Here is a 13,964-nt window from a genome sequence, read left to right on the forward strand (position 1 = left end):
ATTTTGCACAAATTTATAGCTCAACTTTACATAGAAGATTACTTTTTAGTATGTTGCATTGTTGTCAATCTTGTTCTAACCATTTGGATGAATATGAACGAGTGGAACTTATATTCACAATAATTTAACACGTGATTGCAACCTGAAAACTTATCCAGTTTTCATTTTAGTTGCTTGCTCTTCCTTGTAATTTTCTCTGTACCTATTACATAACTGGTATCTACATGGGCAAATTGAAGGTGCCACATGTACAACAGAATTTGCTAACCTTTCCAGAGAACTTGAGATCCTGATTTTGATCGAGCCTTCGATGTTTGTCGGAAAAGCAAGACATAGCGATCCTACATTCCGTCGGCACCGGCGGCGGCATCCACAAATATTCACTCTGTGGTTAAAGATTTTGAAATTTTAATTACTTTCTTAAACTATCCTAAAAAGAATCCAGAAGTAAATTTTGTAAAAAAAATGTTCCTGTTTTTCCGTATTATACTTATAAATGGACTTTGTTTTTTTCTGCCAGGGAACATTACATTCAATCTGTGGTTGAAGTTTTTAAGACTTTAATCACTTTCTTAAACTATTAAGGATTTGTACCCAACTTTGACAGATGCTCTTTTATGATCAAAAGCTAGTATCTAGAAAAAAAAAATTCTAAATTTTGTACCTGTTTTTCTGTATTTCATTTATAAATCGACTTTTTTGGCAGTTATTAAAGCTGCCTTATGGGAGAACACTAGATTTGTGTTCTACCCAGTTAGTGCAGAAATATGTGCCATTGTTATTATCTAGCTGGCTATTATGTTATTTATAACTAATTGAACACTTTGTTCATACTTTTAATTCTGGATTACAAAAAATATGACCAGAAAAACCTTAAAAGATTGTCGAACCACCAAAACGTTTTGAAGTTGCACATAGGAAGTAGTGCTCATTAGAAATCCTTAAGTAGTTTATTATCCCCTGTGCTTTTGGCTAGGATGTCAAAGAACAATTGTATGAAATATTTCATCGCCGAAAATCCGTAATTACAAGTTGTTTATATTTCACAAATGGCAAAATGTGCAGGAATATTGTTTATGTACAACAAATCTCTATGATAGAGGAAATAAAGTTATATATTTAAGTTGGCGGTGATTTTAACTTATCTTGCCAAATAAGGTTGTTGTTATTTTATGAATGATACAAGGTCATGAAACAGATCCAGAAATCCACGTTGATGGGATGTTTTATGTAATGTGGACAACTTGTCCCCAAGAAAAGTCGGGCCAAATCCACTCGAACCGTCGAAGAAGGCAACTCAAATGGCATTTCAGATTTTCTTAGGGTTTCATAAAATGTTAGACTAAAATGTCAAGGGGAGCCATAATCATTTTTATACGACCGCAAAATTTGAAAATTTTTTCGTCGTATATTGCTATCACGTTGGCGTCGTCGTCGTCGTCGTCGTCCGAATACTTTTAGTTTTCGCACTCTAACTCTAGTAAAAGTGAATGGAAATCTATGAAATTTTAACACAAGGTTTATGACCACAAAAGGAAGGTTGGTATTGATTTTGGGAGTTTTGGTCCCAACATTTTAGGAATTAGGTGCCAAAAAGGGCCCAAATAAGCATTTTCAGTCAAACTAAGATTTAACCTCAAACTAATTACAACAGAAAATGTTTTAGTTCTAATCTATAGCATTATGCCCTTTATATACACAGAAAAAAGTCCCATAAAATCTAACTTGAGGAAAACTCAAAATCCGCATTTTTAATTTCCTATAGAAATTAACATTGGAAGGGGAGATAACTCTTGCAAAAGTCAGTCTTTTTTGGTCAGTTTTTGGTTGTTTTTCTTGAAATTTATGTAAAGTATGAAACTTTGATGGGGTTATAAGTTTGTATTTGACTAAATTATATAGTCTTCTGCTCATGAAATGTACAAAACCGAAGTGTTATTGGTAGTTTTATTTTTTTCATGCATTTTTCATTAAAGAAATTGCAAATTTGAAACTTTGTGACCATTTGTGAAAAAATAATGTGAAAATTTGGTATTGTTTATATCTGTATATTATATTTTTTCAGCAACTTACTTATCTAAAGATACTTTAAACCACAAAAAGAAGAATACATGCTTAATTGTTTTGATTAAATTTGAGATTCTTAATCTTGACGTGTTGAAAAATTCAATAAATGGTCAACTAATGAATTACGAAATCTAGATTATAGCTTGATAAAAGATATGAAAACACCTTAAGAGTTGTTTGTTATACTCTAAAGACCGCTAAAAAATCAAGAATCAATACATTCTGATGAATAGAAGCGGTAAAGTTATAATTTTGTATCAATTTTTATTGATAATTCTGCCTTTTTAGCTCACCTGGCCCGAAGGGCCAAGTGAGCTTTTCTCATCACTTGGCGTCCGTCGTCCGTCGTCGTCCGTCGTCGTCCGTCGTCGTCCGTCGTCGTCCGTCGTCGTCCGTCATCGTTAACTTTTACAAAAATCTTCTCCTCTGAAACTACTGGGCCAAATCAAACCAAACTTGGCCACAATCATCATTGGGGTATCTAGTTTAAAAAATGTGTGGCGTGACCCGGTCAACCAACCAAGATGGCCGCCACGGCTAAAAATAGAACATAGGGGTAAAATGCAGTTTTTGGCTTATAACTCAAAAACCAAAGCATTTAGAGCAAATCTGACATGGGGTAAAAATGTTTATCAGGTCAAGATCTATCTGCCCTGAAATTTTCAGATGAATCGGTCAATCGGTTGTTGGGTTGCTGCCCCTGAATTGGTAATTTTGAAGAAATTTTGCTGTTTTTGGTTATTATCTTGAATATTATTATAGTTAGAGATAAACTGTAAACAGCAATAATGTTCAGCAAAGTAAGATCTACAAATAAGTCAACATGACCAAAATGGTCAGTTGACCCGTTTAGGAGTTATTGCCCTTTATAGTCAATTTTTAACCATTTTTCGTTAATTAAAGTAATCTTTTACAAAAATCTTCTCCTCTGAAACTACTTGGCCAAATTAATCCAAACTTGGCCACAATCATCTTTGGGGTATCTAGTTTAAAAAATGTGTGGCGTGACCTGGTCAACCAACCAAGATGGCCGCCACCGCTAAAAATAGAACAAAGGGGTAAAATGCAGTTTTTGGCTTATAACTCAAAAACCAAAGCATTTTGAGGAAATCTGACATGGGATAAAAATGTTTATCAGGTCAAGATCTATCTGCCCTAAAATTTTCAGATGAATCGGTCAATCGGTTGTTGGGTTGCTGCCCCTGAATTGGTAATTTTGAGGAAATTTTGCTGTTTTTGGTTATTATCTTGAATATTATTATAGATAGAGATAAACTGTAAACAGCAATAATGTTCAGCAAAGTAAGATCTACAAATAAGTCAACATGACCAAAATGGTCAGTTGACCCGTTTAGGAGTTATTGCCCTTTATAGTCAATTTTTAACCATTTTTCGTAAATTAAAGTAATCTTTTACAAAAATCTTCTCCTCTGAAACTACTTGGCCAAATTAATCCAAACTTGGCCACAATCATCTTTGGGGTATCTAGTTTAAAAAATGTGTGGCGTGACCTGGTCAACCAACCAAGATGGCCGCCACCGCTAAAAATAGAACATAGGGTTAACATGCAGTTTTTGGCTTATAACTCAAAAACCATCGCATTTTGAGGAAATCTGACATGGGGTAAAAATGTTTATCAGGTCAAGAACTATCTGCCCTGAAATTTTCAGATGAATCGGTCAATCGGTTGTTGGGTTGCTGCCCCTGAATTGGTAATTTTGAAGAAATTTTGCTGTTTTTGGTTATTATCTTGAATATTATTATAGTTAGAGATAAACTGTAAACAGCAATAATGTTCAGCAAAGTAAGATCTACAAATAAGTCAACATGACCTAAATGGTCAATTGACCCCTTAAGGAGTTATTGCCCTTTATAGTCAATTTTTAACAATTTTCATTAATTTGGTAAATTTATGTAAATTTTTACCAAATATAGTTCTCTGTTACTAATGGGCAAAGTTCATGATAGATATAATTGTAAGAAGCAAAATCGTTCAGTAAAGTAAGAACTTCAAACACATCACCATCACCAAAATACAATTTTGTCATGAATCCATTTGTGTCCTTTGTTTAATATGCACATAGACCAAGGTGAGCGACACAGGCTCTTTAGAGCCTCTAGTTTGCAAGAGTTATCTCCCTTTTCAATGCAAATCTCCATAGGAATTTTAAATGGTGATTTTTTTAGTCTTCCTTAAGTTAGATTTTATGGGACTTTTTTCTGTGTATATTTGGGGTATAATGCTAAAGATTAAAACTTAAAAATCTTCTGTTGCAATTACTTTCAGGTTATGGTCAAATTTATGCTAGATTGACTGGACTAGTTTTCGCACTATAACTTTAGTTTAAGTTAATAGAAATCTATGAAATTTTGACACAAGGTTTATGACCACAAAAGAACGGTTGGGATTGATTTTGGGAGTTTTGGTTTCAACAGTTTAGGAATTAGGGGCCAAAAAAGGGCCCAAATAAGCATTATTCTTGGTTTTCGCACAATAACTTTAGTTTAAGTAAATAGAAATCAATGAAATTTAAACACAATGTTAATGACTACAAAAGAAAGGTTGGTATTGATTTTGGGAGTTTAGGTCCCGACAGTTTAGGAATTAGGGGCCAAAAAGGGACCCAAATAAGCATTTTTCTTGGTTTTCGCACCATAACGTTAGTATAATTAAATAGAAATCTATGAAATTTAAACACAAGGTTTATGACCATAAAAGGAAGGTTGGTATTGATTTTGGGAGTTTTGGTCCCAACAGAATAAGGGGCCCAAAGGGTCCAAAATTAAACTTTGTTTGATTTCATCAAAATTGAATAATTGGGGTTCTTTGATATGCGGAATCTAACTGTCATGACTGTGTATGTAGATTCTTAACTTTTGGTCCCGTTTTCAAATTGGTCTACATTAAGGTCCAAAGGGTCCAAAATTAAACTTAGTTTGATTTTGACAAAAAATGAATCAGTTAGGTTCTTTGATATGCTGAATCTAAAAATGTACTTAGATTCTTGATTATTGGCCCAGTTTTCAAGTTGGTCCAAATCGGTGTCCAAAATTAAACTGTGTTTGATTTCATCAAAAATTGAATAAATGGGGTTCTTTGATATACCAAATCTAACTGTGTATGAAGATTCTTCATTTTTGGTCCTGTTTTCAAATTGGTCTACACTAAAGTCCAAAGGGTCCAAAATTAAACTTAGTCTGATTTTAACAAAAATTGAAATCTTGGGGTTCTTTGATATGCTGAATCCAAAAATGTACTTAGATTTTTTATTATGGGCCCAGTTTTCAAGTTGGTCCAAATCAGGATCTAAAATTATTATATTAAGTATTGTGCAATAGCAAGTCTTTTCAATTGCACAGTATTGCACAATGGCAAAAAATATCTAATTGCACAATATTGTGAAATAGCAAAAAAAATTTTAATTAGAGTTATCTTTCTTTGTCCAGAATAGTAAGCAAGAAATATCTAATTGCAAAATATTGTGCAATAGCAAGCTTTTTTTTTAATTGGAGTTATCTTTCTTTGTCCAGAATCAACTTAAATCTTTGTTATATACAATATACAATGTATATTCACTTTTTACTACCAACTGATAAATTAAAATAATCTTTACCATTCAGTGATAACAAGCAGTTTTTTTACATCTTATTTCCTTATCTTATCTAAAATGTTTTTAGATAATGTATGTTGGACATTTGCCAGACATGACTATGATGTCATTTTCTATTTTTATTTGCCAATAACTTTATGTAAATAACTTCATTGGAAATTTGCCAATATAAAATGTTGCTGATGAAGTTTTTTTTATTGTTTTATACAATAAACAATGTATATTCACTTTTACTACCAACCAATCTTTACCATTCAGTGATAACAAGCACTTTATTTTACATTTTAATATTTTATGATGTATATATATTTAAAAGAGTAGTTATTGTTGCAAACTCCATTAGAAATTTGAATTGATATCAGTTTTGGAAAAAGGGAAACGGGGATGTGAAAAAAGGGGGGGGGGGTTAAATTTTTCTCATTTCAGATTTCATAAATAAAAAGAAAATTTCTTCAAACATTTTTTTGAGAGGATTAATATTCAACAGCATAGTGAATTGCTAAAAGGCAAAAACAAACTTTTAAGTTCATTAGACCACATTCATTCTGTGTCAGAAACCTATGCTGTGTCAACTATTTAATTTTAGATTTAAAAACTTTGAAGAAGAACCATGTAATGTCAAAAATTTGATCACAATCCAAATTCAGAGCTGTATCACGCTAGAATGTTTTGTCCATACTTGCCCCAACTGTTCAGGGTTCGACCTCTGCGGTCGTATAAAGCTGCGCCCTGCGGAGCACCTGGTTTTGCATTGGTTTCTATTTATGGGTATTTTGAGGGGCCTAAAGAAGGGAGGGCTTAGCTGTAGAACCCTATGGGATTTAATTTTTTTTAATTTTCAAATGTCTATTTCTTGAAAACAGTAAGTGATAGACATGATAGACACACAAGGTCTTCAGTAAAAACAACAGGACAATAAAACAAATAAAATAAAATATAGGATGATCCCTGGGGATCGTCCCAACCCCTATTCAATTTGAAAATGTGCTTTTATCTTGTAAACGGTCATGATCCCCCACCCGTAAACCATATATATACTTGTATGGGACAATAAAACAAATCAAATGAAAATAATTTGGGGGAGTCACCAGTGTTAACCCACCCCTATCTTTTTGAAAACTTGGAAATGATACAGATCCCCACCCTAAACCATAAAAATACATGGGGAGTCCCTGTGGTCAACCCACCCCCTCCTGTTTGAGAACTTGGAAATGGTTGAGATCCCCATCCCTAAACCATATGTAATCATGTATAAGACAATAAAACAAATCAAATGAAATATAGGGGGAGTCCCTAGGGTCACATACCCCTTCCGGTTTGACAACTTGAAAACGGTTGAGATCCCCACCCCTACACCATATATATTCATGTATGGGACAATATAACAAATCAAATGAAATCTATGGGAAGTGGAGTCCCTTGGGACACCCCACCCCCACCTGTTTGAGAACTTGGAAATGGTCCAGATCCCCAACCATCAACCATATATATTCATGTATGGGACAATATAAAATATCAAATGAAATATATGGGGAGTGCCTGGGGTCACCATACCCTTTCCTGTTTGGGAACTTGTAAACAGTCAAGATCCCCAACCCTAAACAATATATATTTATGTGATCATGAATAGGACAATATAACAAATCAAATAAAATATATAGGGAGTCCCTGGAATCACCCCACTCCCTCCAATTTGAGAACTTGTAAACGGTTGAGATCCCCACTCCTCAACCATATTTATTTCTGTTTGTCATTTCAAAAAGATTTGAATGACATACAGGGCCACATATGCATATCACTTTACAACACCTGAAACCAATATGTACTGAACTTTGCCCAATTTTAGGCAACCATGGGAATGATGAATTATGGGAGCTTTGTATGGAGACTTCGTAACGGCATCCTATTACATGTATTACTTGTTTATTTTAAAATTTTATTGATGCAAAAAATAAGTCTAGGTTAATTGAATTTACTTAAATTATTTTATTTCTGGACCTATACTAATTTCATTTATGGGACATTTTAAGGAAAACAAATAAATCTTTCAAGCAGTGTAAAGCCCAAGAATGTTTAACGAACTGTTTTATAATCACCTGTCATTTTATTCCAAGCTTGGTATGGAGTCACATCATTGACTTGGGGTGAAGATAAGGGTAATTTATATTGATATATGCGATGCTTTTGAAACCTTGATGAAATATTAATTAATTTGCCTTATTAATAACCAATTGATTAAATAAACATAAATGTACAATATATATACAAATGTTTAACATGTTTAATGTTTGTTCTTTCAAATTAAAAAAAAAATGAAGCATTACTGCCACAGTTTCCATAATTACGTTTGCCTTGATTTTTGGTTAACTGCCTACAGGGCTTACAGTGCTTTTATTCTTCCAGTTATCATAACATACAGTCTGCAGTTAAAGTTTTTAAAACATTTATTAGATTCATAAACTATCCTGGATTTTTACCAAACTTAGACAGAAGCTTCTTACAATCAAAAGATAGTATCGAGGGGAATATTTTTTATTATTATTTTTCCTCATTTATGTTGAGCCTGCGATTAACAGCAAAAGTAGGCAAGACACTGGGTTACGCTGAACCCGGGTGAATTTTTAGTAAGGTTCATGTTGCTTATTTGTAAGTTTTCTATATAAGGTTTTGAAGTTTGCTGTCTGTCTTTTTTCGATTTGAGCTATGTTCAAGGAAGTCCGGCACAGGCTTATTGGTGGTGTCAGGCACATAGATGGACAGGCCAGTGTTAAAAAATGGATAGATTATGTGGGCAATCAACTCATTCATCGGTTATTAACATAGATCCCTGAACGGGAATTTGAATTATGCACCAGCTGTTATTGAATTGTTTGATATTTTTTTGGCAATTTTTTTGACTTGAGAATTTAAATAATGTAGTCATTTCACAGCAAAATTTTTAAAACAGGGTATACATTTTGTGTAATTAATGCACTCCTTTAACATTTCTTGACTTAGATTCCTGAAACTTCACTGAAAGATTGTACATATGTTAAAGTGATGCACCTGCTATAATCATGATTATTGAATTGTTTGATGATTTCTTTCTCAATTTTCAAGACTTTGGAAGTTGTCATTTCAGCCAAAGTTTATGAATGTGAGAACAAGTTTTGTATAAAAAAACAACAAAGTCCCTAAAAATTCACTAGAAGATTGCAGATATGTTGAAGTTTTGCCATTCGTTTGTTATTCAAAAAGTTATGGTTCTTGACTTATTTCTTCATGTCTTTATTGTGCAATGACTTAAGAACAGTTGCTTCAATCAATTTTCACATTTTATTATTATTTTCAACTTTTGTAGTCTGTAGTCCCTTTGGTATCTTTCTCCTCTCTTAATATTTCCCAATACAAAATGGATGTCAAGTCAGATGTTTACAACTTTTAGTTTTAGTGTTTAGGAGTTATTGTTTTTAAATAACAAAAACAAATGGCATCAATGTCGCTTCAGTTAAATAAATTAGAGTCAATCAATCTTTTCCAAATTTAACATTTTGTTTTCTCATAAAGAGATTAGGGTCAGGTTCTATATGTATGGGTGTTTTAACGTTTGCTATTGATGATTCCTGATCTTTGATATATTAGAGTTAAACCTTCGATGTAATCATATTTTTTGAGACTGTCCAATGTTTGTTACACCAGGCTCAGAAGGAGGGGATAATATAATGTCATATGTAGCAGAAAAGTTGATATCATATCAACAATGTTATAAACTATCACTGGGTCAATGCTTCTAATGGTGGACTGTTAGTTAACAAGAGACTTCCATTTGTAAATGATTTAACTAATCAGAAATTAAAACAATTGATTGATTTACATTTACACTTTAATACAAGTAACCAAAAAAAATTAGAATCACAAAAATACTGATCCCTGAGGAAAATTCAAAAACGGAAAGTCCCTAATCAAATGGCAAAATCAAATGATAAAACACATTGAACGAATGGACAACAACTGTCTTATTCCTGACTTAGTACAGGCATTTGCAAATGTAGAAAATGGTGGATTGAACCTGGTTTTATAGCGCTAAACCTCTCAAATACTTCTTTTGGTCATTTGACCGTCTATAGTTATTACATGCTACTAATAAAATATCATAAGCAATTGCTTAAGCAACCATGCATTGTAGAAAATGAGATCCATGCATGAATTGAAAAGGCTTGTAAGTGTTATCAGCACATTGACTAAAATAACGGAACGGTGTGCATATAATTAAGCAGCTAATTAGTTATCAAAAGTACAAGGATTATAATTTTATACGCCAGACGTGCGTTTCGTCTACATAAGACTCATCAGTGACGTTCAGATCAAAATAGTTAAAAAGCCAAATCAATACAAAGTTGAAGAGCATTGAGAATCCAAAATTCCGAAAAGTTGTGCCAGCAATGATGTTCGAAGAGAATGTTCGGAAAAAAAACAATAAATATTTCTCTTTTATGTGACATTGTTTTCATGAGATTAATATATATAATGTATGATCAAATATACCTATAACACCTTTTTATGTCTTTTTTTCAGTCAAGATTTACAAGGCCCTTTGTGAGCACAGAGAAGACAAAACATTTATACGTCCAGCCATTTTTGAAACTATTGATAAACATATGCAAGAAAATAACATTGTTGTCATCACTGGAAGAGAAGGATCAGGGAAGAGTAAAATATGTCTAGAATTAGCATCGATTTATGACGAGAAAGATTACATGGTTTTGAAAGTAGATTTATCAGAAAATCACTCAATATATACAGATATTGGTCATGCATTGCTAATCATTGATGATCAACAGTATACTCAAGATTCTCTCAATACCTTCATGAAACACCTTTTACCAGTGATGCTTGAAAGAAATATCAAAGTGATATTGTCATGCAGATATTTAGATTTAGAGATTGTGAGTAGTGTATCAGAAATAGTTCCATTGAAGGGTGAACCATTTATAGATATTAACAGTTGTTTAACACCTGAAGAAAAAGAAGAAATGTTAAGAAGATACATAAAAGAGAATAACATTGCAATATCAGCAGCAAATGTGAGTAATTTGGGTAATCCAGAAATAATTACTGATTTGTCTGTACAAGTTACATTTGCTGTTGATACAATAAAAGTAATTAGGAATGCAGAGCCTTGGGAAGGGTTCCCCTTGAGTGCTGCATTGTTTTGTTCTGAAAGAAAGTTCTTGCATTTAGGAGAAAAATATTTCACCAATCCTCCAAGGCATCTTGTTGAAGAACTGAAAGAACTTTATGAAGCTGCAAGAAAAACATCTAATTGCATGGACAAAATTAACGATTATTGTGTTTTAGTTTACATCATGAATAGCAAAAATCATCAACTAGATCTAAATGATCCCAATCTCTGGAGTCAACTTGATAAACTTTATCAAACATATTTTCATTTCAAAAACAAACCCGAAAAACCTGGTTCAAATGAAGATCAGAAAATAGCAATAGAAGAAGCAGTACACAAAATGAACAACAAGTTCCTTAAATTCCACGAAGGTGTTTATGAGTTTATTAATCCATGTCTGTTGAAAGCAATGTTCCTGTCATCTAAATCTATGGTTCCTTATTTACTGGAAAATGGTTCATTGCATGATATAACCGAGTTTGTTCGGAGTGAAGTGTATACTGCTTTGAAAAATGAATTAGTTATTAAAATAGGTGAAGAATATCAACACACTTTATGTGAGAGGTTAGTAAGGCATGCATTTGAGAATCGGGAATTTCTGCTCCATGTTTCGCAATATATTTACTCATACTGGCGTTCATCGAATAATTATCTTGTGAATGAGATGTTTAGATATATTGAATTCATTTTGTTTAGAAGTTTGGATGTACACACTGGTGATCATCTGTCACTTGACAATGAAAGTTTATCTGAAAATAGCATCAAGTTACTAGATTCAGTTCAATTTTTTAAAGTCACTCTGTTAGTTGATGAATTAACATTTAAAGGTAGAGATCCATGGATATATGGATCTAGTTCAGTAGATTTTCTTATACTCAGTGCATTGGTTTCAGCTGCAATGAAAACATATGCAACAGACAGAGATAAGACTTTTGGAATTCTCGTGGAAGAGTTTCAGAATAGGATACACTTAAAATCGTTTGTTAAACTATGGAGTAAACCTTTAGATAGATATGGAAACACTTTCTTTCATTATCTAATGGGTTTAAATCAGAAGAAAGCATCTGCAATCTTATCTGTGCATGCTGAAATGAAATATACATTTGATACAGAAAATGCTAAGAAATATACTCCTCTGGATATTGCAGCATTCTTGGGAAAGATAGATATTTTTAAAGTTCTGAACTTGAAGACTTCTAACTGTACAAACAAATTACGCAAAAGACTTGAGAAACTTGCTAAAAGTGGAAAAGATGAATACTTTAATGAAAACTTCAAAAACAAAAATATTGACCAATCAGTGATCAACAAAACAAAGGATGATGGTGCTTCACCTGCAAAACTGGAACATGAAGATGCTGATGATGAAAGAAAGGAAGAAGAAGATGAAAACAACCAAAATATAAGTTTTTTTAAAAGAAAATTAAGACACAGGAAAGAGGAATCTAATGAGAAAGAAAATCATGATAAAAGAGATGTTTTATGTTTTGAAGATTTTATGCTTAATGTTGTTGTTAATGGTGAAGAAGACGATTATCAGTCAATCATCAAGCTGTTCTCTAAAAAATTGATAAACTATTGAATTGTAAAAAAAACATACTGCATAGTCTTAATATTAAAGAAATGTGTTACATAATTAATTTTATTCTAACAATACATTCTGATCAGCTAACCTGATCCTATGGGTGTGACTTGAGATATCTTATATAAAAATATGAGAAAAAAAATCTTTGTATGTCCCACCTACGATATGAGAGAGGCATTATGTTTTCTGGTCTGTCTGTCCGTCTTTTCGTTGGTTCGTTCGTCTGTCTGTCCCGATTCAGGTTAAAGTTTTTGATCAAGGATGTTTTTGATGAAGTCCAATCAACTTAAAACTTAATAAACATGTTCCCGATGATATGATCTTTCTAATTTTAATGCCAAATTAGAGTTTTTACCCCAATATCACGGTCCACTGAACATAGAAAATGATAGTGCGAGTGGGGCATCCGTGTAATGGGGACATATTCTTGTTGTAAACTGTTATGTGTTCAAAGCCCTTTACTGGATTTATCTTCTTCAGGCCTGTCCAATGCAAAATATTTGAAAGCCAAGGATGTATAAATACCAAAACAAAAGACAAGCCATATGACTATTTAGACATAAGAGGAGCTGTAACCTTAGTTTACTAATAATTTATAAATGAGTAGAGCCATAATGTCTGGATTTTGGACCAAGAATTGAAAAAGCGTTGAACTATTAAGCAAATAAGCACATAATAGTTATAATTAGAAATGCATAAAATTAAGAAATATACATGAATAACAGAGGATTTTCTATGTTGTAAAGTCACAATTACACCAAACTATGCATTGTTTTTCAACAACAACAAAATAATGTATGAGAATCTTTAATATACCTCCTTACATGATTTCATCAAATATAAAGATGTTTCTTCGGTGGGTGTGCACAAACTTTCCCAATCTTTTTTATGCTCCAGCCATAGTGGAGGAGGCATTAAAGTTTACACTTTTCTGTTTACATGTTCGTCTACGTTCTCTACGTACGTCCTAAAATTGGTTTCTGTTCTCTGCATGACTGTATTTTGCCTCAACCAAATATTATGAAATGTATACACAATGCTTATTACCAACACACACAGGCCAAGTTTGAATGTTGGTGGTGACAGGTATACTGTTCTAGAGTTATGCCCCTTTACAAATGGAAAAATTACTGAAAGTTTCGTTTCCGTTCACTTACTAAAGTTAAAGTTTGCCTCAACCAAATGCTATGAAACTTATACACAACGCTTATTACCACAAAACACAGATCAAGGTTGAATTTATGGTTGCACCACGTTTACCATTCTAGAGTTATGCCCCTTTTCAAATGGAAAAAGTTGCTGATTTTTTTTGTTTCCGATTTCTTATTTTAGTTTGCCTCAAGCAAATGTTATCAAACTCGTACACAAAGCGTATTACCACAAAACTTACTCAGATCAAGTACAAATTTTGGTAGTGTCACTTTTACCGTTCTTGAGTTATGTACCTTTATAACTTTATGTTCAAGCGGGTGCACCATCATGTGTCACACGGACAACAATATTTACAACTACTTTTAAACAAATCTTTTGAACTAGGATG

General features: G+C 32.8%; 1 protein-coding gene across 6 annotated transcripts in view; it reads left to right on the plus strand.

The window, feature by feature from the left end:
- Nucleotides 1–12,475, plus strand: part of LOC139516983 (uncharacterized) — an 81,102-nt gene extending 68,627 nt beyond the window's left edge. For all 6 annotated transcript variants that reach the window (XM_071307501.1, XM_071307499.1, XM_071307497.1 and 3 more), the window contains one exon: nucleotides 10,233–12,475. In XM_071307501.1, coding sequence (XP_071163602.1) covers nucleotides 10,233–12,421 — 2,189 coding nt within the window. In that variant the 3' untranslated portion in view covers nucleotides 12,422–12,475. The remainder of the gene's footprint in view (nucleotides 1–10,232) is intronic.
- The last annotated feature ends 1,489 nt before the right edge of the window (nucleotides 12,476–13,964 follow it).

The sequence above is a fragment of the Mytilus edulis genome, chromosome 3 (assembly GCF_963676685.1).
Source record: "Mytilus edulis chromosome 3, xbMytEdul2.2, whole genome shotgun sequence".
In the NCBI taxonomy this organism is placed as follows: domain Eukaryota; kingdom Metazoa; phylum Mollusca; class Bivalvia; order Mytilida; family Mytilidae; genus Mytilus; species Mytilus edulis.